A 27,785-nucleotide genomic window follows, 5' to 3' on the forward strand; every position below is an offset into this window, starting at 1 on the left:
ACTGAAGAATTGATGCAGCAGAGAATATAAGACAAAGACACTGGATCATACTCTTCCCATGATGCAAGATGGTAGCATGTTTTTGTTACAGCATCTCTGCCCTGATAAAGGTCCATGTCTTCTACACTGCATGCCTTCAGCTTTAAGCACAAGTTTTCTGTCATAAATTTGCACTCTCCTTGATGATACTTGATAAAGCTCCTTCAGTGACTTCATACAACTGATTTCACAGGCTGAGAAGTAAACTGACCTTCAGGTGTGAAAATCGGTGGACTTCTCATGTAATGCCACAGCATATAATAGTTCTTCTATCTTTGTGGCAGCAGTTTGGGGAAGGCCCTTTCCTGTTTCATGACAATGCCTCTGTACACAAAGACAACGCCATAAAGAAAGTGTTTTCCCAGTTAGGGTGGGGGAAAACCTCATTTGCTTGTACAGAGATGAGTTAGATAAACATATCTTATGAATCCAAGTCATGCAAGACTTAACAGGGGAGACATTAAAATCTCAATTATCTTGCTGTCATACATCAAGTAACTCAGACGTCCCAAAGGCCAAGAGAATATGTCTCATTCATCTAAACTAAACACACAACAAGCATTGATTGCAGTCCACTCTTGCCATGGGATGTCCACAACTGACCGCTGCATTCAGACTTGTTTGATTGACCCTCTGTTTTGACCCAATTGTTACTTTTTGTATGGACTTCAGTCCACTCTTGTCTCCATGAAAGGGACGTTTGTTCTTTATCAGAATTCTTGGAATTGAATTGGTTAAAATCAGCTTGTTTTTCTGTCTAAGTGCAGGAATTATGACTTCCATATCAATTACTTTAACTCAGAGTCTTTTCTGTGTTTTTGTCCTTTCTTACCAGCTCCTTAAAATGTATATTGAAGTAATGTAATCTAATTACTTTCCATTAGTTTTGGATTACCTCAATATCAAATATGGTGAAATTGTTTAGTGTAATAAAAATGTTTTATGTTCATTAAGTTTATTAATTGCTTATCCAGTTATTTACTCCTTTGTTGTGAGCAAATGCATATTTAGATTAATGGTGGTAATTATTCACATTTTCATGTACTGAGGTAGCTGTTCACACTTCATACTCAAACTTCAAGTAAACTGCCATGAACAGCATCACCACCTACAATCCCAAAATATGTCTCAGTAGCAGTAGTGTTGACAGGGCGGCTAGCTAACTGGATTTGTGTGTAGCTAACATTAGCAGCGGGTCTCACCTATAAATGTTTCTTTAAATTAGATGTGGAGTTCTTCCAGGATGACAGCTGATGGCAGAGCTGTTACAGTGCTGTGATGGTGTTCCTGTTATTTAGAGACACAATAATGTTGAAATTTCAACTCAGTGAAAACATTTTTCACTTCCATTTTTTTATGACATGACACTAAACTGACTGTTAGATTAGCTGGTTTCACTGAGAACGAAAGGTGTTGTGTGCAATCCTACTAAAATAATCCCAATTTTTACTATAATCTGATTACATCTTTTCTGTAACGATAATGGAATACAGTTACCTTTTTGTATCCTCTACTCTCTAGATCAAAGACTCACTGAACTTTCTACAGAAAATAAAATACTCACTACCGGGCTCCACAAAGACTTTTTGTAAAGTACTGACTCCCTTTCTTAACCATATTAAAGAGAAAATCCAATTGCCTGCTGCTCTATAAAAAGGAAAAGTCAGAATGTCAGAATGCTCCATTAATACTCATATAATTCGCCATATTTTTGTTTTCTTTCTTTACTAATACACATGTTAGCCTACTTTTATTTGTTATCATAACTTTTGATTGTACACACATTAATTGGGGGGGGGGGGCATTGAGGGAATGGACAGGAACTTTACTTAACTGTCCTCTGTTCATGTCTTTTGTGATCTATTTGAAAAGGCCTTTATCAAAAAGATATTAGGATTATTTAATAGGACTTATATTCCTTTTTGAGATGTTTGTTTGAGGAAAGATTTCTCTTTGTTCTATGGAAATGTCAGTTTTGTGAAAGTGGAAATTAAACAAATCTGGACACAGGAATGACAAAACATACACATTACTCACAAAGTTCTCTGAGGAGTCTGTTTCCTGAAAAAAAATATGTACCATTTGATAGCACAAGTTCAAACATAGATCTAATGTTCAGCCACTCCGACACTGATTAATGTATTTGTAAATTAAGATCTCACAAAGAAAATACATTTATTACAAAACCAGATCTGATGTGTTTCTAAAATGACCCATGAATGTTGATGCCTTGTGTAGCTCCAGTGGGGGAGAGGACTGATACAGGCATGAAATGTACAAGCATATACAAGCATGAAATCTTTTTTCATATCATTTTAACTACATTAAGAAATGGCTGCCTTGGCTATGATGTCTAGAGCTCTACTGCAGCAGTATGAGTTTAAAAATAAAGCTGACAGAGAGGCTCTGGTGGGGAAAACAAGTGACACTAGACTTGAGTGTCCATCTCTATTAGATTAAAGTGCAGTTTGCACAAACATCATGTGAATCATACTGGAGTGGCAAGCAGAACCAGTCCAGACCAGATAACCAATTGATTCAGAGGAAAACACCAAAAGGTTGTGACTTTGCATGAAGTAAGGAGGTATCTCAGTCAGAGATTAAGCATTGTCCAATATTCTAGGCAATAAATATTATGCAACTAAATAACATTTTCATGAATATGTCAGAAAGTACTGAAAAACAGCTGAAAACCAAAAGACACTCATTGTTACTATCACGTGGGACAAGAAAAATGGGAATATTTACAAGAAAATATGTTCGTCATTTCTGCTTGAAATATGACTTAAATTGATTTCAAAATAGTTGCCGATAGTTTCTGTCAATCAACTAATCAACTAACTGTTTCACCTATACAATATTCAATAGCAATATTGACTGAAAAACATGAAAACTCTTGGACCAGGCTTAAAGGGACATATTACCCAAAAATACACATTTTTTTCTCTCACCTGTTGTCCTGGTTATCCATCTGGATAGTTTTGGTTGCTGAGTTTTGGAGATCTTGTCATAGATATGTCTGACTTTTCTTGAATATATGAAGGAACTAGATGGCACTCAGCTTGTGGTACTCAAAATACAACAAAAATGCATTTGAAAAATTCAGTGTCTCTTGCCAGGAATCACGACCCGGTTACTCAAGATAATCCACAGATCTTTTTGTGGACAGTTTCATTTAGGAACTATTTCTACCAAACTACATCTGGCAACCGTTTCGCCACACAGAAGAAAGCGCACATCAGCTCATGGATGAGAGGTCAAAACAATTTAGATGAATAAATACCAGTATCAGTGGGAGGAAAAATAACACACTTTTGATCTTGGGCTGAACTGTCTTCAACATTTGTCTAATGAACTAGCTGTGAATGTCAGAAACAGATAAGAAATTCACCAACTTACAAAATGTCAAGTCAAGACGACCTTATTTATCTAGCATATTTCACAGGACAGGTGCAGACTCAATGTGCTTTAGATGTCCCTTTGTGCCTTCAGTTGATTAAAATCACAATGTGCTGCTATGTGGTTTGACCCCTTGCTCTCTTTTTTTTTGCTGTTTGTTAAAAGCAACCACTTCCTTAATTCAGCTGATGTGGTACAACAGCTGTCTGTCTGGTGTACCAACAGCATCGGAAAGTAAAGCCATTATGTCCCATGTAAAGAAAAAGAAGTGAAGACAGTCAGCTGTTCCACCGAGTTTATCACAGTGAATCTTTCTTTTCTCCTGAAATTCTTCTACTGAAGAGGAGGGACTTTCCCACAAAGCAAATCTGTCACTACTAGATTTCTAGTTTATTCCTCTTCTACAAAGATCTCACACTTGAAATATTCTCTTTGTCAAGCTGAAATCCAATGTATATATCAAGGGACTTGAATATTTAAACATCTCCTGTATCATAACTGAATGTTGGTGAAATCAGGCTGTTAACTTGTTCTACCAGTCACATCAGCAGGTTTTTATCAGGTAAACACACCTGGTAAGTAAATTAATTAAAACTGCTGCCGTAGCTTGCTCCCTGGCCTGTCTAGCAGAAAGTGGGCAAAACATTTCCTGCTCTGACTCTAAACACTGTTCACAGAGGTGGAACAGCTAAACCAGACTACGTGCTGCCTCTCTCTCAACATTTCCTGTTTAAACCTCTGCTGGTGAAGAAACTGTAACTGTAAATGATGAATCAACAGCGTTGCCCCGACGTCATCACTTTTCCTAAACTTAACACTATTTGTCTTTTATTTGCAGTTTTGTAAGGTTGCATAACTTTAAAGTGGGCAATCCACATCAGCTGAACAGGACTGAAAATGTGTTGGTGTCTATTCTATGGCCTTTCAGGTACAGAATGTACCTCTTCCTTGCAGGTTAGATGGTTTATGCCAAACTCTCATAAATTACTCACTGAAGGTGCTCTTATTGTCAGTTTTCTATTTTCTATTTGTACTTCTTGTCTTGATGTACTTGCTATTTATCTTTCTTAATATTTTTCTATTTATTATGTTTATTTTATGGACACCAAGGCAAATGCCTCACGTGTAAACATACTTGGCAATAAATCTGACTCTGATTCTTTCTGCAGAGATACAGGGTAGACTTGCTATTACATATATTGCATACATGATGGTACCACAAAAGGAACCTTGTCTTAAAAAATGTCTTAAGAGTGAAAAGGCATCAAATATCTGCATCTGCTATTGCCAGTTTGGACAGGGAGAAGTTGAGAGTGTACTCCACTGTGTGCTGGGAGGACAAATGAAATTGAAAGGTCATAGTTTTAAGCATCATCTCACCCTTGTGGCAAGAATTGGTACAACTTGCCTTTTTGTGATGCAGCAAATTTGTTTAGTGCAGAGATTTTCAAAATGGGAGGTGGGCCTCCGCAGCAGGGCTCAAAACAGTTTCAGGGGAGGCTCAGTGAACGGAGATGAAAAAATATTAAATTAGTTAATGCATTAGTTATCAAAAGGAGATCACATACAATAACCTAAATACAGGTGATCTGAGTAGAGGTAGTTCAGAGATACAGTATTGGAGAATTTTACTGTTTTATTCCACTTTTCACAGAATCAGAAATGAATAAATACCTTTGGACAGATTTTTTTATGTATCTGGTGTAGTCTAAAGTTATGTTAAACAGCAATATTAGGCTATCTTGGCTCAACTGTTGAGTGTTTATTGGTAAATTAACATAATCATGATCATAATCATAGGCACCAAGGAATTCAGCAAAACTGATCATTTTCCAGGCTTTTTTTCTGAGGGGAGGCCCACAGTCTTTGAAAGACAAGACTTTGAAAACCCCTGATGTAGGGTCTTTGTAAATCATCGCCTTTAAGCCAAACCTGCTTTTTGTCTATAAGTAAAATTAGAAGGATGTGATATAAATGATATTCAGTAAGCCACGTACAATGTAGGTTAGATGACTCAGATTTAATTTTATAATAGGCACCTTCAATGAAATATACAATGTGACCTTTATTTACATGTTTATGTAATCCTGGTTTCCTCCAGCATGTGCTCATCTGAAAGAACAGTCTATTGCACTGAAATTACAAAGAAATAGAAACAAAAGAGTTAGAGAAGTATTCTGTCTCCACAGTCTACTAATGGACTGATTAATGTATAATCATCAATAAGATCAGAAATGGATGCCACCAATTGTTTGCCTAAAATTAGTAGTTAGCATTAAGTCAGTCTCTAAAGATTTAAAAATTGCAAATAAAATTGACTGTTGAGGTCAATACTTCAGAGCAGACAAAATGCATTGATTCTCGAAAAATGAAAGAACTGAAAATGCATGAACAGCACAGCCACTCTGATGAGGATGAACTCGGCTCTCAGGCCGTGGCTCTGGTCTGGGTCAAGAGTTCTCGAAGGGATCCAGATTTCCATCTGTGCTTTGAAGACTGCGCGGTTCTTTGTCTTTGCTTCTCTGAACCAATGACGCCTTTGTTCCACCTCAAAGTGCAGCTCTGCCTTCAACTCTCTGAACTCTCTGTGTATTATCTGATTCAAACCCCTCTGGCTGGTCAAGTCATCTTTTTTTCCCCTTGAATGAACCTTTAAACCTTGTACAACCTTTAAAAAAATACATCTAGAATAATGATACATATAATATATATTATCACCGCATACAAAAATAAAAAACACTCAAATGTTCAACAATGTTGGTTGTATGCTGTACAATCACCATGTAAGAATTAGACATCATAATCTACTGCAGCATAATCAGACTTCAATGTAACAGAAAATAATCAGTCCTGTAAAATTGAAGTTTCATTGAACACCAAGAGCTTTGTCTAGAAAATCTGCAAAATGCTTTGGCTGTCCAGGCAAGAAGGGGTGAAGAACAGAGAGATCCATGGTCCTCAGAGTTTGTGTCAGGGTGCTGAAAGATTGAAAAAAGCTTGTTACTTTTCTTCTGCTAAATAAACTCACATGTATTAATACTATTAATGGCATTAGTACTGCATTTACACTGTATATTTCAACTAATATTCTTATTTATACTAATCTTACATTTTAACACAGTAACAGAAAAAAAAACTCTGTTTTTATACAACGTAGTATGATGCACATAATTTTACATACTTCTTATGTTTCTTATTTGGCCATTTTCCTATTTTCTTTTTCTATTTATTCTTTTTCGGGGGTTTTTCTATATATTATACAACCTCTATTCCAAAAAAAGTTGGGATGCTGTGTGAAATGTAAATAATAAACAATATGCAATTATTTGCACATCCTTTTTGACCTATATTCAATTAAATACAGTACAAAGACAATATATGTAATATATTTAATGTTCAGACTGTCAAATGTCAAATTTGATACCAGCAACACATTTCAAAAACGTTTTACAGCATCTGTCTTTTTTGTATTCAGGGATGTATATTATAGTACTGTATAAGGCACATATTTTGATAAACTTGTTGCTTTGTTTTATATATTGTTATTCTTATTGTTTTTTGTTATAATATTATTTTGTTATATATTGTGGTATATATTGTGGAATGCACATTCTTCAGTCTTCTCATTTTCTATTTTCCTAGAATTTGTCTGTGCTTGTATATATGTTTCTATTCTTGAATGAGAGCAAATGTAATGTGACCAACTTTGCAGCCTGGTATTTCTGTTTCTGATGTAGAAACTGTACACAGTCAATGTAAACACATACCTGCATGTGCAGTACAACAAGTGGGAGTCTGTGTGTAGCTGCCTGGCCAGCTCCAGCTGGTGGTTGTCCATCAGCTTGTCATTGACTATGACTAGCAGAGGTTTTCCTGCACCGAGAGCCTCCAAACAACTTCCTGCCCCTGAGGAGAAAAACAAGATCCTTTTACTCATGAATACAACTAGGTCAACGTCACCGTGGTGTAAATACGGCTGAAGAAACATGTTAGTATCATCATCACTTATTGTTTGTAGGTAGTTCAGCTCATAATATGGTTCATTTACACTGTTAATGTTGCATGAGGCCAAGGTGTTTTTCTGTATGTTGATGGAAAATTCAATCCAGAATACTACTAATAATAATGATGATAGCAATCGTTAACAGGGACAGTGTGACAGATCACCAGCAAGAGACCAGCAAGTTTCAAAAACTTTAACACAGTCCTACACCTGCAATGTGAAATGTATATAATTTGCATTAAATTTTAGCCTGGGAACGACACGTCTTTGATCTCTTGTAGCCAATCACAACCATTTATCTAATATAATATTAGGGGGGTTGATACAATGACTGTACAGAGGAGCAAGACAGAAAAGAGAAAAACCATCACTGTACGGCCAAAGCCTTACCTTCACCTGTGAAAATACTGTCATCCAAAGATTCAAGGTCTATTTTAAAGAAATATTTAATGTTAATGTTCCAGGTAGAACCAACCACTAACATCAGCTCCACAGGAATCCAGTTTGCTGGCTAATTTGTCAATACTACTGCTATACTGAAAAACATTTTGGGACTGTAGGTGGTGATGCTGGTGTTCAGGATGGTGTGTGGGTAAAGTTTAGTTAAAGTTTCAGTGTGAAGTGTAAATAGCCAAGTGCATTTAAATACACATAATTACTGCCGTTAATTTAAATGAGCATTCATGCACAACATAGGAAAGAATAAACAATTATTACACCTGGCTCTAAAACTTTATGTAAGGCTAAACAATTTCACCATGTTTTATACTGAGGTAATCCAAAAGTAATCAAGTTGCATTACCTTAATATTGTGATACTTTGATTAGTTTAGTTTTTTTTAACAGGTCATTAGTTAAGTATAATGGAATATATTTTTAAAGTAACCCTCCAACCCTGTCACTACATCACACGTTTCATTGCTCTGATTGGTTGTAGATCCATCCAGTTGCATCCAGATGCATTTTGGTCTGTGCCTCTTGAAAATGAGCAATAACGAGAGGTTACAGACCAATTCACATTTGTGACTCGGTCTGACAAAACCAGGCTAAGCAAACTGAGTCAAACTGCAAAAATATCATATGATTCTTTGGTATATTTTAGTCCTCTCCTCCTCAGATAAGATTTTACCTCATATACTATAATACATATTTCATTGTTTATATGTCATCCTAAGGTCTTCTTCCTCTAATGCCCTCATGTTGTATCTGTCTCTTGCTGACGCTCTGCTGCATTAATCATCACTTTTCTGTTTGGTGTTTGCACACTGCTGACATACCTGTATTTGCTTTTCATTTGAATTCTATAAAGTCATTAAGTCATGATGCTCTTCATAATTATTACTGTGGATTAGAGCCTTTTGTTTTTACTAAAACAGACAGTAGTTTGATTTATGGAATAGCATTAGTTGAGTGTGATTGAATAAAAGCATAGTAAAATTAGTATGTGGCCAATATTTACTCCTGGAAGAGTCGATACTGAGTGTATTGTGCTGAGAAGAGTAAGTGTACTCACCTGCATGGCTGATGACAAGGTCTGCCCGCTTGATGTCTTCTGCTATCGAGTCTTTGAATCGAAAAGCCTCCAGTCTGATGTGTGGACAGCTGTCAGCAGCTGGAAGAAGGGACCCTCTTCCCACCTGGAGAACCAAACACTCATATCCACGAGACTTTAAAGCCTGTGTGGAGAAAAGCAATTGTTTATAACAAAATTGGTCACAAATTCACACTTTGAATTTATTAAGTTGTCAATAAAGAATTAAACAGCACTATTTGGATAATAAAGCTGTTATTGTCAAGTGGTCTGCTATGCAAGTTTCTCCACTAAAGAGGAAGAGCACGTCTGTCTCCTGAATTTCCTAAAAACTGGCTTCAACACCTGACACCTGACAGCATCACAGTTTTGGTTTCACATTTCTTATTTTGCCACAGTATTAGCATTCAGACAGAGCCGAGTCTCACTTTCATCCAAAGATATTATCTGTAAAGTGTAATGTGTTAAAGTCTTAACATTCAGTCATAATATTTAAGTAGTTTTATGGCTGGAGATGTTATCTTATCCCACTCTGTCTGTCAAAATTCAGCCAGACAAATTTGGTATGTTTGGAAAATTCAGGATCTCCACTAGAATTTTAAGTAAATTTCCAAGACTTTGAACAATGTTTGGCTGCACAGCATGAGTGTGTGATGACTGGCAGACAGCTTACTATGCTGTTATGAGTTAGTATACAGTTAGGAATTAACCTGATATATACATTTTGTCCTAACAGAAACATGTGAAACGTGTGAAACAAAAAATATTTAAGAGTGCACAATAAAAAGATTCAATTCTTTGTGTTCTGATTGCTCCAATTTTTGTGCAAATTTTGACAAGCAGTTCCTCTGTTTCCCTTGTGGACTACTTTGAAGGACAACTAGCTTCATCATTACGACACTGAAAAGCAAGTTATAACTAATTCAGCACACATTCTGACAGTGAGTCACACATTCGATTATTTTAACATAACCTGATTATTGTTATCTGCCTCATGCTGCTGATACGATATGCTAAAACCTGACCTGCATTCTGCTGAGTTCTGGTTCTGGCTTTAGTTGCACAGCAGCTGGAGTTGGTTTACAACCAAAAAAAAAAAAACCTGTCTGGGTTCATGTGGAGTGAGAATGTAACCCATCACCTCGGGGACAATAAGCCAGGGGACAGGACCGACAAATCCACTCCAAAAACCTCCAGAAGCCAGAGGTGGTGGCTGGTTGGGCACGAGGCTGGAACCTCATCCTGTAAAAATGCTTATGCAACGGAACCTGCAACAACTTAATTGCAAAAGATTGTTGCAGCCTTATGTCCCACTCAGGTCGAAGAGGATTAAGTAAGTAAGTCCGGATTACTGTTATAGTCAGTTGTCCATGAGTACCAAACACTGCTGCTGGGACCTTGACCTGAGCCAACGGCAGAGACCACAATATTACAATTCTACTACTACAAAACTACTAAAATAAGGGATATCTGTCTCTTTAAGGTTCTAATTATAGTCCTTAAAAGTCTCTGTGACCCTGCTCCTGTTTACCTCAGCAATGAGATCAATAGATATGTTCAAAACAGATCATTGTTCATTTACTATCCATCACTGCAGTTCAGTCCAGGATCAGTTTTCAATTACAAAGATGCTGAATTGTGAAATTTCCTCCAACACAGTCTCAAGATGGTGGCTGATAACCTTTTAATCCTGTGAAGCACTTTGTTAACTTCTTACTTTAAAAAGTGCCATAGACACACAGACATTAATGACATAATCATCATTATCATTTTTATTATTTATAGACTTAAGCCATTCTGACATTAATTAATCATTTTTGGCCACATTACACTCAAGGAAAGAACCAAAGTGGAACTGAAAAAATACCTATTAGTGATTTATTTTGACTGATATTGCAATTTGATGTACAATGGAATGACAATCTTAACATCAATATTCACATTTTCATTGAAAAACATTTTTAAATCATTATGACGTGACACCAAGCAAAGATGTTTTCCTAAGTCTGTAGACTATAATGTGTACGCCAGCACATCTCTTAAGCATGAGAATACTCATTTAAAATGGTATTTTGACACACATTTCACTACCTAATACTGCACCTGTGATTTGAAAATTGCAGTGGGCCATATTGCTATTTTGCTAAAATGAATTCGAATAATTGTTCAGTTCTAGTTAACATTAGTTGATTCAGGAAATGAAGGGAACTCAATTCATTTGTGGCACACTCTTTAAATGACATTAATATCTGGAACTAGGCAATGTATTTTCATGTCAGAAGGCTTAAGTCCAAGTGAAGTCACATGTCACTGGTCTTAAAGTCAAGTCTAAAATCATTAAATTTCTGACTCAAGTCTGATTTCAAGTCATGTGACTCTGGTATATACAATGACGGATAGTTACACATATGAGGTACTTTACTGTGTATTTATTTTGTGTGTACTTGACTTGTGCATATACATTTTAAGCTACTTTACACCTCTACTCCACTGTATTTCAGAGGGTATTTATTTTACTCCGTGCCATTTAGTTGACAGGTATATTTACTTGTTACATTTCAGTCTAAGATGTTAGCTAACAATTATATGGACTTTTAACCACTTGTTACGGAGTATTTTCATAGTGTGGTGTGACTACTTTTACTTAAGTACATGATTTAAATGCTTTTTACATCACTGAGTATACTTCATAACGTTACTTTATAGCAGTATATAGTAGATCTAGTATATTATGTAGCATGGAATTAGAAATTAGCGACCTGTGTGAGTTTAATAAACCTAAATATAACCATCTTTTCTCACCTGAACGTTGTCTGAGGACGTGATATTTTCAATGAGCTCATCAAAGCTGGTGGTACCGACAGTTACAAACACTGTCTTCATGTCTGCTCCACTAAACCTGTCAATTTTTAGGACCGTAAGTATATTTTAAACACTTTACAGCCTCCTCTCACAGATCATCTTCAGCCGCAGACCTGACAGTGACAGCAACTTCCGCTTCAGGCCGGTGACGTCACAGGTCTGCTCATAAAGCGCGTCGTGCTGCCGCCTAGAGGTCTGGAGCTGTAACTGATTTATACATGCAGTCAATGAGGCAGCTGCAAACACCAGTTTGTATCTCGGTCTTACTGTCTCTGGGTTTATTTTCTGCAAATAAACACGTAAAATATAGTAAGTAAATTAATGTAATGTAGTATCTGCATCCTTTTTTCATGATCATTGTCACTGCATAAAGACAGAACCCAAGGTGATTAAACAAATTAAGCATCAAAATGCAAAAAAAAAAAATCTGTGATTTAAGAGCTTAATTTAATTGATTCTCTGCAATTGTATTGTAGCCTATGAGGGGTAACAAAAGAATGACGATAGACAGTAACACAGCCCAAAGCATTGTTTCAAATAAAATGTCGGGCAGGTTTATTAAATTAAGTTGCCCGTTCATCACTTTGTTTCATTACTTCCATTTTTTCCAATTATGTTTTGTTACTCCCACCCTTGAGGCTAATTTCCTTAAAATGATAATTAGCAATTATTCTGTGTTGTGACAGATGAATGAAATGGGGAAAATAATGACATGGCTCTGTTTTCATCATGTTACAGCTGTTTTAATCAAATCTCTAAAATAATCCAGTCCCTTGATAATTTATCTATTTTTCACTACACGTCCATATTTTTCAAATTTGCATCACCTCTATTTTTTGTACAGAATTTTTGTTACTTCCGTGGATCAAATTGGTATTTTGTTTTACTTCATTATTCCTGGTAAAAAAATACAATTAAGTATAAAATAAAGCAAAAACAAAAACTAACAGGTGACTAGATTTTACTGAAAATAACATTAGTAAAACCTACATCAGTGAGCTCTGACTGTAAAATGTAACACAGTATTTCACTGCTCACAGATTACTGTTATTACCTCCTGCAAAGCTCCTGCTGTGGTCCCATCTCCAGTTTACACCATACTTGCACGAAATGTTCAGATTTTCTTCAACATTAGACTGAGAGTATGTCGGGGTAACGCTGCGAGGAAAAAATTCACTGTGTCAGTACTTTGTAGCAATATGATTAAAAAAAACCCAACAAGAATTAGCAGTCTTGTGGCCCTGTCTTATAAGAGGGACATTTGTCAAACTGTAGTTTAAAGAGCATCAGTATTTCAGTTGATATTGTGCTCATGTAAGCTGATATTTCTAAATGAATGTGTTTAATCAAATGACCACACACTGACTGACACAACACTGACCCTGAGTCAGATAGTAGTCCAGCGTAGGAGAACTGGTTGATGTCCAGTGCTCTTGGAAAAAAATATGATTAGTCCGCTCTGTGAACTGCCCTGTACTGTGCTTGATGGGTACTTAAAAGGGACAGTTCACCCCAAAATCAAAAACACATATTTTCCCTCTTACCCATAGTGCTTTTTATCAGTGCAGATTGTTTTGATGACCGTCGCAAACCAGCTCAATTTATGTGCCAAAAAGAAGAGTTTAGTCAGGTGAAAGTGCCCAGTTGAGTAGTTTATTGGAAATAAATCATCATAACTATAAAAAGTATGATGTGTGGAAGGCATTAGTAGTGAGTGTCAGGTGGCACCTGTGTGGAGGCCCTCACAGGTGTCACCACTTTACCTGAACAACCCTCCCTGACTGCCAGCTGCTGCAGGAAGGGGTCAACTGAACCACTGCAGGCAGGAAGGGGCGGGTCGTCACAGTGTCAGTTACCAAGTTCTGGATGTGTCGGCTGTAGAAATGTGTGCCTCCTCTTCATTCATTCATTCATTCATTTTCTGTAACCGCTTAGTCCGTAAGGGTCGCGGGGCTGCTGGAGCATATCCCAGCTCACATTGGGCGAGAGGCAGGGTACACCCTGGACAAGTCGCCAGTTCATCGCAGGGCTGACACATAGACAGACAACCACTCACACTCACATTCATACCTACGGGCAATTTAGAATCACCAATTAACCTAACGTGCATGTCTTTGGACTGTGGGAGGAAGCCGGAGAACCCGGAGAGAACCCACGCAGACACGGGGAGAACATGCAAACTCCACACAGAAAGGCCCTGCCCCAGCCGGGGAGCTGGGGGATCGAACTCAGGACCTTCTTGCTGTGAGGCGGCAGTGCTAACCACTGCACCACCGTGCCGCCCACTCCTCTTCAATATAATGGAACTAAATGGCACTTGGCTTGTTGGTGCTCAAAGTAGAAAAAAAAAAAATCAAAAATGTTTGAAAAGGTTACAGCTCCGATCAGCTTACGTGTTTCCAATTTAAAAAAAAAATTACATTGAATTACAGCAGCCAATACTGCAGAATGAGCATTATGCCACCCGCCATGCCAGCTAAAGCGGTCCGTGGAAGTAGGAAGGAGAGTGGTCATATTAGCCGACTCTCCCCAGACTGAGAGTTTCCAGTGGTCGCAGCTGGAACGAGACCAAAACAGCTCTGAGACCAACAGAGGCCAGTTTGACAACAGGGAACAGACTACAGTAAAAAGATGGGTTTCATGCTGGGTTTGGCCCCTGATACCCCAGGTTAGCAGTTAGTGGTTAGCAACAAGTAAAGCTACCTTTCCGTCAGGGAACTTCGTAAACAACCTCAACACTGTATCCCTACTGAGCAGTCGGAGGACATCAGAGAGGAAAACAAGAAAATATTTTCTCTATAAAATATGATCCAGTTTCACCCAAATAAGTGAATAAAGTTAGAAAGTTGTGCTTTTGCTCTGTGACCTCCGTTCTCCAGACACACTCCAGTCCATTCCAGTGAACGGATGTATTCTCCTTCAATGCCCCGCTGTGTGATAAGCAAGAAAGCGTTTAATTGGACAAAATTTAGAGGACATTTTCCAGGAAAAGACAAACTCTTAACTCTAAATACCATAAGAAACACCTGAGAATATCTGTAAAATTTTTTTTTTTTGTGATTACACACGAGATATAAAACTGATAAACATCAATTTTGACTTCATGGGAATTTTAACTTAATTCACAGTTGTGGCATTTTGACTTTGAAGGACAGTACAGAGAATGGGCTGGTGGAGAATCATCAGCAGCCCGTGGTCCACAGCTTAGGGACACGAGGAAAAAGAAGCTTGATGCCATAAATAGGAAGGTGAAGTTTCTGATGTTCAGGGCAATCCTGCAGTTAATCCACATTTTGAATAATTTGCTGACAAACCTTCACCTGATAAGAAAGAGGCTCCTCCCGTGGTAGAAGTTGAACTCCAGTCCACCACGAACCTACTTCTCACAGGTTTCTGGATCAATATTTCCACAAAGATGTCTCATATAATGTCCAGAGTCATTTCCTTCAACACCTGGGACACAAGACCTGCTCTCTGTGAATGACTGTCCCTGCAGTTGGTTTGAGTTTAGCACCTGCTCCTCATTTTGAACCCAGGCCCTTAAAAGAAAGTGAATAAAGCACCATGTCTTTTTTTTAAAGAGCTGCTCCCCTATTGAATTTATAAGTAAGCAAACCTGCAAAATACAGCATAAAACTCTAAGCAGTGTGCGATGTAAAGACTTCCTGTGCCTGACACATGCAGATGTACACCTGCAAACTTGCTGACGGAGCTCCGCAGAGGAATCAGGGCATTAAAATTTGTACTTGACACTGACAGCTGGCCTACAGGGGACACATTATCACTGCTGGTATGATGTTTGACTTCAGACGCCCTCCGTAACGAGCTGCCTCACATGAACCCAGCAAGAACTTGAAGATGTTGAGGTGACTGAGGTGCAAATGGGCTAAATTTAGTTTTCCAGGACACATATAACTCTTTGAAACAACATTTCAGTGCCAGAGTTTAAATGTGAACTTCATTACAATTTTGAGATATGTGTACTTTACATCGGTGATTCCATTTCCTGATATTTAAGTGACACTCTGTTTCATTTCAGAGGAAAATAATGCACATCTTACAAAAATCACCAGGTGTTTTTTAGCAGATGTAAAATCATTGGAACAACAGTCTGCTTCAACCCTTCATAACAAATCTGAACTGTTCTCTTTCTTAAAGTTCATCCATGTGCGTCAAACACTATTAATTAAAATAATAAATAGCCTCTTAACACTTTGTTTTCCTTTTTCTTAATGTTTGCAGTTTGCTTCCATCACATGAACCTTATACACCAGTATAGAACCTATAGTGCTCGGGGCGCACTGCTCTACATGTTTTATATGTTTCCCTGCTCCAACACACCTGATTCAAATGATCAGCTCATCCTCAAGCTTCTGCAGAGGTGAAGACCTAACATCAAATACTTGCAGGGCAGCGGGTCCCAACGACCAGCGATGGGAAACACTGCTCTGCACTGTACTGCCTGTGTAGATCAGACTAGTCCTCAGCTGTCTTATTGCTTCATTGTGTTTTAATTGAGTTAATGCCATCTTGCTGCTATTGTCATCTTGCAGGGGCAGTAAAGATCTGAACTGAACTGTTTCTAATTGTCAGATAAAGCTTTAATGCATACAACCTACAATGATCTTATAAAATGCCATCAATTGCTACTGGCTAACTTACCAAACAGTATGTAAGTTAAAATTAGCTATACCTCAAACACACGCAACACAAAATTCACCTCATATCACTAAAATAAACAAACAAAAAAAATTTTTTTTTGACTATTTAAGTAGGTTACATTTTAATGCTAATACGTCTAAGTACATAATGACAATAAATGAGTCAAAAGCAGACTGTTCCCATGACATAACACTGATACGATATAGTAGGATAAACACAGTGTTAATGATACTAAAGTCCCGTTCCATTTAGTGTAGCAGAATATTTCCAGTGAGCCAATATGTACAGTAGCAGCACCCTGACTCTGTTTGACCTGAATGGACCTGAACCATTCAGTATCATTGGTGGCACCTGTGTTTATCCTACTATCTCATGGCAAATTAGCTGCTGTGAAAAAGGTCTGTTTAAGTAACATATACAGGATCTTTGTGATTTAACATTATTTACATTGTTGTATTGCTACTTGTACTTTGTAAACTATCTGAATACTTCCTCCATCACTTGAATGGTTAATATGCAACCTTGGTGTCAGACACGCAATTAAGTTTAGCTTAGTGCAAACTTTTTTAAACCTGCAAATCATCAAACCATGCCTCACTTACAGAGGACCACAATCGTCGTGGAGACGCAAGAATTAATACTTAACAAACTGTGCTCAGCTGCAGGATGGCCACAAGCCACATGGCTCAATATAAGCACTGTGTTTCACTGTGTTTCACTGTGTTGACATACATTTCTGATTAAAAAAAATTAATATATTTCACTAAATTTAAATGTCAAACGATTAAAACCTAGTTCGGATAGTCTTCTGCAAAGATAGAAACAGATTTTTGCTTTGAATGCATATGATGCTTGACATATAAACAAATTTAAACCATCTAAAAAAATCTTTAGTAACATTACTAGATACTACAGCAGTAATGCGAAGACTTGGAAGTGTGCTTTTATTTGAGACACAGAGGGTTAATATGACTTATTTTTTGTGTTACAAGTTAGGAGGTAAATGTAATATTCTGACTTCTTGCATTACTGAAGTCTTGTCCTTATTGGTGAAAATATATCAATTGTATTATTAATTAGCGCACACATATATGTTTCTTAACTCAAAAAAATGACAAGTGTACTTTGAGTAATCTGTGAGTTATGAAGGAAAACATAAAACATGTTACCACTGCCCGCGGTCTCCCCACCAGGGAAGACAGAAATACCCAAATCATCCTGAGCTACAACGTAAAATGACTCACTTTCTCAGTGATAATCATATTTTTTGTGTAAGACGACTTTGTTGCAGCCTGTTGGCACCTGCTGTCCTCTGCAGGCAGCCGACAGCCCTGTGACCTGTTCTGGTTTTTGTTTTGTGGACGTCTCAAACCCTCTTGCGGTGTGAACAGAGACAAACCCAGCAGGAACCAGGACAAGACTCTCAAAATTAGTTATTTTTCCCCTCAAGGAGCTTTGGAGGAGCTGTGGTGACCCTGCTGATTCGCGGACCCCCCCCCTCTCCCTCCCCTCCTCTCACAGTAGCTGCTGCCAGCTCAGTGAAGGATGCACAGGCTCAGCGAGCAGCCAGCAGCTCCACCTGACAACCGCGGAGCGAGAGGATGAAGAGCCAGCTTTGTGCACCGTGGGATGTGAAAACTACAGCAGTGCCATGTGTGACAAATGCAAAAGAAAAAAAAAACTTGCAAAGCACTCTGCCAGTTTGGTGCATGAAAGGACACACACAAACACACACACAAAAAAAAACACACACTTGCACACACACGGCAACGAGGAAGTGGAAACTGTAGCTAGTTTCTGAGAGCTGGTATTTTTAGAGAATGTAGCTTCAGAAAAAAGTTTTAACGCCTTGCTGTCATAATGTGGGGTCATACTACTCTACATATGGCAGCAACTGCAAACCAACATCTTTCACAAGTGAACATTTCAGCTTGTACTTCTTAAACAACAACACCTTTTTGTTATGTCGCCCATTCTTAAGAACTGGGACAAATCACCAAATAAACTTTAATAAACATTACTACTCTAATTTTAATTGTTTTTTTGGTGAAAATTTATTCATTTGGGCTAAATCCGGTCAATCCATAGTGGCCTTTTTTTTTTAGCCCAGAAACAGATGCCCAAAAACTTGCCCTCTCCAATTTGTTCCAAATATACCCCAAAAAATATGCTTTGAAATCTGGAACGAATTTAATGCAAAAATAGACGTTGATATAGATGTTGAAATTTGGGCTGTGATTAGTGCGTCTGATTGTCTTTTCAACTTTCACTTTCAACCAAAATCAAACATCTCTTTTGCTGGGTTTGGTATTTTATAAAACATTTTGGTCTACTTTAATTTTTATTTTTTTTAATTTCTAAATTTACCAGAAGTCATCAAACGTAGGTGAATAAGTCAGTGACCAATTGGACACGCCTCTGGATATGACATCAACCCTGTCATAGAGACTTTTTTTTCTCTTCTATTCATTAAATACATGTTCATAAGGATTTACAAAATGAGTTCATGTCAACCAAAAAATCTTATGGCCCAACTAATGTGTGCTCTTTGTGTTACAAATTATTTTGTGTGTCTGATGGAGCTGACAAAATTCAAATCCTCAGCTGCAAAAAATGCTATTTAATAAAAAAATAAATCAATTACTCAGAGGTTGGCCCGTTAGAGGGTTTAACAGCCAAGACTTTGACCTTTTAAAATGTGTTTTCCCAGCAAAACTGAAGAATAAAAATCAAAACCCCCTAAGACTACAGTTTTGTCTCAGTTCTCAAGAATGAGCGATGGATATTACAAATCAAAAAGGTGTAAAATGTGTGCTGAACACTGCAAACAACAAAATGTTTGTTTGCAGGCCTTGTTGTATTACCAACAACCCCAAAGAGAGGATTTGACATTGACTGAGACTTTGACAGACACTCACTTGTAATTACGATGCGTTTTTGCACGGAGGAACTGTGGATTTTATCCCACTTCACTGATATTGTAATTATGAGGGGATCTCCTTGTTGTTCATACGGACAGAAGGGACAAACACAGCAACCACATGACTCTTTTAACATATGGACATGTGATTAATGAGTTCAGAAGAGGAAACAGGTGCGCCGCCCCTGCACTGAACTTTTGTTTGGTGATCTGCCTCATTTTTATTTATAAAGCCGTACCGGGTAAACCTCCAGCCCACCTCTGTACCCTCCTCTCTGGTAGTTACCACCTACGCTCCTCCAAGTGGCTGATTTTGAATGTACCCCAGCTTCTGACGGATCTGGGTAAAACATCAAAACATCAAAATCTATTTTTTAATCTCAATTTGACTTCCCGGTAAAATAAAAAAAATAAACAAATAAAAAAAAAGGCATGTGAGTATCTAAAGGGACAGTTCACCCCAAAACCAAAAACTCTTAATCTTCCCCTGGCCTGTTGTGCTATTCATCCATCTGGATTGTTTCGGTGTGAGCTGACGAGTTTAGGAGATAGTGGCTGTAGAGATGTCTGCCTTCTCTGCAGTATAATGGGACTGAATAACATTTGGCTTGTGATGCTCAGAGCACACGAGTAATGCATTTGAAAAACTCAACAGCTGATCATGATCCGGTTACTAAGATAATCCACAGGACATGTTGCGAGAGGTTTCATGCAGGAACTATTTTAGTAGCAGCAGAAAAGAAAGTAGTTTTGGTAGATTCCACTGCCGAAAAAAGTAGTTCCTACATGAAACTGCTCACAACAAGGTCTGTGGGTTATCTCAAGTAACTGGGTCATAATTTTTGGAAAGAGACACTGTTTTTGAATCATTCAGATGTGCCATTTAATTCTAATATTTTGGAGGTAAATCAGACATCTCAAGGGCTGATGTCTCCAAACTCACATCAGAAAAATCTTGATGGATAAACAGCAGTACAAGTCTGTATACGCATTTCTGATTTTAGGATGAACTGTCCCTGATAAGATGAACTTGGTGATAAAGGCTTCAAAATGAAATATTGCATCAGCCCAGAATGAACATTTCTACCAATGTGACAGGCAGATGATACTTTAATTATCCCCACACAGCGTACTTCTTTAGTGTAGGCGTGTCCAAAAGGGATAGAAAAGTTGCTATCAGCAATGATTGCAATTTTGAAAAGCGCTGTATTTTTTGCCTGCCATCATATGAACAGGCATGATAAACTTTTTTTCACAGCAGCCACTCTGATATGAAATAGTAGAGTAAACACAGGTGTTACCAGTGATACTTGGTCTTGTTCCATTCAGGTCAAACAGAGTCAGGGTGCTGCCATTGTGCATGTTGACTCACTCGACAGGCTCTGCTACACTAAACTGAATTAGAATCATTAGTAACACCTGTGTTTTCTCCACTGTTTCACATCAATATGACTGCTGTGAAAAAAAGGTCTATGAAAGTCTTGGGAAATGTTAGCAGATTGGACATCAGCAAAAGAACGCTCTGGCCACCTAATGAATCTAAGTCCATACTTGATTCTCTTTCAGCTCTGCTAAACCAACTTCTGAAACAAATATTGGACTCACAATGATCACCAGCTAGTCTCTAACTGTGTCTGTCTGCTGTTTGGTGCTGAGCAGGTTGTGTGCAGTGGGTTTTTAGAGCCTATATATATACATACATACAAACTTCAAAAATGTTTCTATGGTAACGGTTTTATGGGGAAAAATGTGGCCCGAAATAGGCATATCTTTAACTTGGCTCATTCTGTTACCAGCGTCTGAGGTGAAATTTAGAAATGATCAGGACGAGGTCAGCGGGAGGAAAACCAGCATCAGTCACACACAATCAAATCAAAGATAACACTGTAGAACTCTGCCCCGTGACATCTTAAGCAGAAAGGCCAGCATGTTTATTACTAAACGATGACAACTGTTTAACTTTCAGAAGAAAAAATAAGAGACATGAGACCAGGGTGCAACAGAAATTATTTAAGGCTCTGTTAAATCCTCAGCTTCAAAAAAATAAAACAAAAACCCAAAAGACCAATGTACCATGTATCCTGAAAAGTCACAAAAAGCGAAAACTAGTATAAAATTAAAAGTTTAAAACTGGCTACCCATGTCATTAGTTTTTAATAAATAGGTTACTATAAGAAAAAGAAAAAATACAAAGTTAAATTTGATTAACTGTGCCAGAACTTTTATCAAACCACATTGCAGCGGGAGTTATTTGATGACAAAAAAAATCAGCATCTCCTGAATTTTAAAGCAACACACGTTATGTAGTCAAACACAAATATGCACTGTGAGCTTTTCCTTTGGTCGTTCCAAAATCATTCTCCCACAGAGACTCCTCGAGAAAACTGAAAATGGAAGACCTGCGTCCACGCGATCCATGCCTTGTAGAGACTTTGAACAGGATTCAGGCTAAAAAACAGTAAAATGGCTCTTCCTTATCACTTCAAGTTGATTTAGTAGAACATTTTCAATTTTTAGCATGCATGTTTTCAGATGAGTTTAGCTGCTTCAGGCTACTGCGATAATGAAAAGGTAAATGCTTGAACCACAGGGCAGCAGAGTGGACTGGTGGATAAAGTGACCGTCTCTTGATGTAAATGTTACAGGTTTAATCCACAAATTTTCCCGAAGCTATCAAAAATCATACTGTAGCACACACTGCTGGAGTCTGTCTTAGTTAGAAACATTTGAGACAAGATTTTCAAAATAAAGTGAGCCTGGGCAGCAAACTGGTCGAGGTATGCATGCTGAAAAGTCAAAATGTTTCTATATTATGAAATACTTTGTCAAATTCCAAACTTGAGACATAATACAAGTAATAATAAAGTATATAATAGTGATTAAAGCAGCTTTAAAAAGAGGCTGCAACCTCACAAACACTCTTGCTTATTATTTCAGGGGTACTTCCGACTAAAAGGGAGAAAGAAAAAAGACTGAAATTCACAGATGGCCGTTCTTGCTCATTAAAAGTCTGTCTGACTCCATCCTGGGTCATCGCAAAGGCCGTTAAGGTTGCAGCAGAAACGTCTTTGAACAGTTATGATATCAAAAATAGGACCAGCGTCTTTCCTGTCAGATGCTCTGTGACAGAAAGTCAGAAACCACCTTGAACAGAAACTTTACCATCTGCGGTAAGTTTGTGTCAGTAGGCTCAAACGTCAGGTTGTCCCCAGTTTCATGGTTCATCAAAATCCTTGTGATGATCCAGAAAAATGATGTATCTGTTCAAAAAAACAAAGAGAGAGAGAGAGAGAGAGAGAGAAAAAAAAATACAGTTATTATAGTTTGATATTTTTCATAGTTTATTTTTATTTTGTTTTAATTTTCAATTCAGTTTAGCTTCAGTTACTTTCCAGGATGGATTTGCTTGTTTCATTCAAATTTTTAAATTTAAATTTTAAAATGTATACGTTTAGTTTAGTTTTTATTAGTCAGCATTAGCCCTTGTCTAGGCCACAAACATCAGGTCAGAATCACGCTTGCATGATGGCAGCTTTAACCCCACACTGAAGCATCTATATAGGCTCCATCTTGTCCGTGCATTTAAATGCATCAGCAGCAAATGAGCAGTTTGCTGTGCAGGTTTCTTACGACCTGTAAATATTTCTGATCCATTTTACATGAACACTGTGCATATAACTGTGGCATAAGCACAGCAGTGTATGTGTTTGCAGGGAGAGTAGATGTGCAAAAAAAGAGGACAGAAAAAGTGCCAGTGGCTGCACTCAGAGCAGAGAGCTGCTGGTGATCAGAACAGGGGGGTTAAAGTTTAGAAGTAAAGTTGTCTAGTAGCGGTAAATGCACAGTTTGCCCGTGAATAAACATTGTGGAAGATGTTCAAAAAGTCCCTCTGTCTTGCTGCTGGGTAAAGCGAGGGGAGACTGTGGGATTACAGATAAAATGCATGAATAAAATACATTTTCAGTGAATTTTACTGGGCATCAACCTCGTGTTTATTTGTATACTGTCCCAAAAAAAAAAAGACTTGAAGTCTAAATTAGCGCTCAAGGTCACATTTATGCACAGGGCAGGCAGCTACATGGATTAAAATGAGAGCACTTCTGGTGGTCTGGTAGCTCAGTTGGTGGAGCGTTTCCCCCCGAGTGCTGAGGCAGTAAGTTCTCTACAGTGGCCATGGGTTCAACTCCTACATAGATAAAAATGACAGTGTTTCTGTTATGTGAGAGGTGCGAGTGAAAAACGCTTGAAGTTGAGAATAATAAATAATATGAGGGTATTTGTCAGGGTCAGGATTATTACAATACAAACACTTTGTGAAGGCATTTGACTCAGTCATGTAGACATGCCAGTCTCAATAAACATATGCACCAATGCCTCCTCATTCCTGTTGTTAGGGGTATCACAACTGGTATTCTGAATCAAAAATGAATTAAAATGAAAAGCAGGATCAGCTAATTTGCTACTTGCATGCATCTGGCGTGTGTTCAAAGGATAAAACACACAAAGACAACACAGTATAGCACCCAGAAGCCTGCAGCTGCATTTTCTTTTGTTTTAAATAATAAATTCTAAACAAAAATGACAGTTGTCAAGACTCGATAGTCTTACTATGCCAGCCCGCTGAAAAATGTAAACGTGGATTTTGAGAACTGTGATGCCCCTATTTGTTGTGTTGACAAATTTGACCAAACTGGCAAAGACTAAAACTTGAAATATTTGTGTATTTTAATTTTTATTTTAGTTAATTCAGTGAGAACACAATAAAGTTTGTTTTCATTGTTTTCTAGACTAACTTTTTAATCTTTTTTTTTTCCAGTTACGTACAATGTCTTTTCCCATCTAGTTAAAGTTTTTACTTTACTTTTAATAGTCAACTATAATAACCTTGAACACCAAAACAAGGTTAAATGGTTAGACTGGCATTCTCTGTGTGGGCAGGAGTTAACAGGCAACATCTGTCACAGAATCTAAAGTGAACTTCCTGTTTTGGAACATAATTTCTTTTTCAGGATGTCACATTTTCCTCTTTGTGCAGCTCAGCTCACAGGACTGTCTGCTTCATTAGTCTCTACTCTTCGGGGTCTTTGCCCTCCCTCACTGCCCTGAGCTGCTCATACAGTTGTGTTCTTCATGCCACATACTTTCTGCGATCTTATGATAACAAGCTAAACCAACGGTTTGCACGGAGCAGCACCACCCACTCGTCCTTCTCACTTCCAACCAAACCTCTCCTCTCCCTTTACACTGCACTGAAACGCCACACAGTCATCCATGTGTCACATTTCTCCTCAGCTTGTGAACCATTTTTACACAGGCACTGCAGGGACATTTTATCACATTTTGTAAAATTAGTGAGTGGCCAACTGTGCTGTGCTTGTGAGCTCTTTGGCACAGCTTGAGCACAAATGCAACCATGCAAAGGAAGAAAGTAATGGCATTGCTCGTACCTCTTCCTCACTGTACCACACAGGCTGTGCAGCACTGTTCCTGCTTCTCCGGCAGCGTGGAGTAATTCATCTGTCGGACGATCTCTGCGAACAGCTCGTCCACCATAGTCTTGCTCTTGGCAGAAGTTTCAATAAAGGGGCAGCCCCACTCTTGAGCCAGAGCCCGTCCATCTGACCCGGCGACCTCGCGCTCAGACTCCAGGTCGACTTTGTTCCCAACCAGGATCAACGGCACCTTCTCGAAACGCTTAACTCGCACTATTTGGTCTCGCATTGGTCTGATGTCCTGAAAGATGAAGAGGGAAAGGACATGACTCTGTTTTGTTATGAAAACTACAGGGACAAATGATCAGTATGCCAATGTAGTCGTTTTCCAATTCCATACTACAAACTTTTTCTTGGTAGATTTTTGACATGCAGTGTGTTAACACTGGAAGAGTCAAAAAAGACAATATGCAATGCATACTTAAAAATAGCTGGTTTTTGAGTGCACTGCAGACACAAAGCAATAACAAAAGCAAAATTTAGCCATACAGCTTTAAAAGTTTTAAATAATCAAGTATAGTGTTGAAAAGTGTCAAAATTTTATTCACTATGTAAAGAATATGTAATACAGGTTTTCCTTTTTTTTGTAAAGTTTAACTGGCAACGACATTCCAAAGTTGCTGTTGCATCATTTCCTGTCAGCAGAAACCAATTCAGTGCGCTATCTTTGTACCCCAAATTGTACAAAGTATACAATGAGAATTATAATATATTAATTGCAGTATAATGACTATGTAGTACAGATTTTGGGGCACAGCTCATATTATCTCATGATACACTTCCTTGTGTAACTTGATCATTAGACAAGTATTGCTGTCCTTGTTGTAATTTTCTAGTTTTTGTGTCCTTGTGTTATTTTGAGTTTTCTGTTAAACACAGTTTGGCCACACTGAAACATTTTGGTTACTACAAGGTAAAGATGTGTCCTCATTTTCCTATCATTTTTTGCACATTGATAGGTTAGGCTGTTAAGTCAGTTTATAGCCAGTTTATATTTGAACAATGGCACACTTGCATGTCTCTCTGTAGGGCTGTTAAAAAGTCTCCAAGTGCTTACCTGCACAATGTCTCGTGCCTATCACTGTTTATAAAATTGCTTGAAATTAAAGACTTGATCGAGCAGTGAAAAAATAAAGCATTAATCCCTGTTGCTAGAATTATTTTCGAATTGTGAGATATTAGTTTTCTCTACAGTTATTAACACATCATGCATATTGTCACTTACTATTGCAATGCACCAGGTTACACAGATCTGCCGCCTGCATGATGTTGATTGTGATAATATCACAGGGATGACTATCGGTGCTTTAACAACATATATTTTAGAAAAATGTGTATATAAAGATATATATAAAATATGTCCCAGTATAGCCTAAAAGTCTCGAGATATTATGTATAAACACTATGGCACAGTCAATAGTTAATTATTGTTTTGCAATAAACAGATCTGTGAGATTGAAGATAAACTGCTGTCTGAAAAATATTAGTACTTTTGCTTGATATGTCATGGTACACATTTGTTAATCTTATGTATTTATTGGGGTAATACATATTTGTGACCATTTTGAGAGTAATCTCTCTCCATAATACACTAGATACCACAGAACTACATAATGATACCAATTCATCATTAATTAATTGTAGTATTACTTATTCTAAGAGAACTACAGCAACACTGGCTTTAAATGAATGTCACTAGATCAGATTTTTACACCTTTGACCAAATTAAATTCCGTCTTTAAATAATAATAAAGTGAAATTTGGATGATGCAGGGCGATACTACATGGATAATATGAATTACACCGCAGCACAGTGTCTAAATGCTATGAACAGTTCACCCCCGTGTGTGGTTTAAGGTGTGTTGTACCTGGAATGACTGCTGGTTGACCAGGCTGTAGACCAGGATGAAGCCCTGTCCGTTCTTGATGTACAGGTCTCTCATGGAGGCGAACTGCTCCGTCCCCGCCGTGTCGAGGATCTCCAGTACGGAGGGCGACGAGTCCACCTCGATCTCCTTGCGGTAGAAGTCCTCGATGGTCGGGTCGTATTTCTCGATGAAGGTGCCGGTGACAAACTGGACGGTCAGCGCGGACTTGCCGACGCCGCCGCTGCCCAGCACGACCACTTTGTATTCTTTCATCGGGGCGGTCAGCAGGCTAACGTAGCGGCTAACGACTTAGCTGCGCTGCTATACTCGCTCCAGAAACATTTATCAGGCCTTTTAAAGAGCTAACAAGCGAACTGACAAACGTAAGGAAATATAAAATAACTCCTCGTCATTCACATACACCCGGCCGTGGCGCTCATACTCGTCGTTTTTGCTTCTGTTGCCTGGCTAGTTAGCGAGTCAAAGTTGCTGTCCGTTAACGTTAACTCCGGTGTTAGCTAGCGGTAAAGCTAGCTCGTTTCTGGCTAAATTCACGTTGTCCCATGCTCCAGGCTCAAGCCTTCACATCCGCTCTGATGAACCACAGGCACCGGGGACTCATCCGAGAACTTCAAGTCAAGTCAGGGTGATGCACAGTACACTTCCCCTACAGACAGCATGCCAATTCCTCCACACACACACTAACTCACACACACACATACAGCAGCCCGCCCGGTGTCGCAAAACGCAGCGCTGGTTGTGTCCGTCTGTCCGGGCCTGGTTCTGGTTCGGCCCGGCCCGGTGCTTCGGCACCCGGGCGTGCTATCGATGGACAAACCGCAGACTAACTATTATAATCTGAGGGTCCATTGGCTCCAGTTTGGTCCGGTGTATGTTTAACTATGTACTGGGCAGGTTTGATTACAGAAAGGAAAGCTTTTTCCACCAACTGATTTCCTGAAGCTAACAGTCTGGCTTCCGCTAACGACAGCACGACTTCCGGTGCGATT

At 38.4% G+C, this 27,785-nt stretch overlaps 2 protein-coding genes across 2 annotated transcripts; both read right to left on the reverse strand.

The window, feature by feature from the left end:
- Positions 1-5,439: 5,439 nt before the first annotated feature.
- Positions 5,440-11,979, reverse strand: LOC146326659 (UDP-N-acetylglucosamine transferase subunit ALG13). Its single transcript, XM_084718964.1, has 4 exons — positions 11,774-11,979; positions 8,954-9,116; positions 7,206-7,344; positions 5,440-6,416 (listed from the first exon to the last, which is right to left on the reverse strand). Exons 1-4 carry the CDS (start codon positions 11,852-11,854, stop codon positions 6,305-6,307), a joined length of 495 nt encoding a protein of 164 aa, XP_084575090.1. The 5' UTR covers positions 11,855-11,979; the 3' UTR covers positions 5,440-6,304.
- Positions 11,980-21,317: 9,338 nt separating this feature from the next.
- On the reverse strand, positions 21,318-27,775 carry rap2c (RAP2C, member of RAS oncogene family). The gene is made up of 3 exons (XM_084718965.1): positions 26,776-27,775; positions 24,863-25,148; positions 21,318-22,675 (listed from the first exon to the last, which is right to left on the reverse strand). The coding sequence occupies exons 1-2, from the start codon at positions 27,046-27,048 to the stop codon at positions 24,870-24,872; spliced, it is 552 nt and encodes a 183-aa protein (XP_084575091.1). The 5' UTR covers positions 27,049-27,775; the 3' UTR covers positions 21,318-22,675; positions 24,863-24,869.
- Between the last annotated feature and the right edge of the window lie 10 nt (positions 27,776-27,785).

This window comes from Lutjanus erythropterus, chromosome 5 (assembly GCF_056507025.1).
Source record: "Lutjanus erythropterus isolate fLutEry1 chromosome 5, fLutEry1.hap2, whole genome shotgun sequence".
NCBI classification, from domain to species: Eukaryota; Metazoa; Chordata; class Actinopteri; order Lutjaniformes; family Lutjanidae; genus Lutjanus; species Lutjanus erythropterus.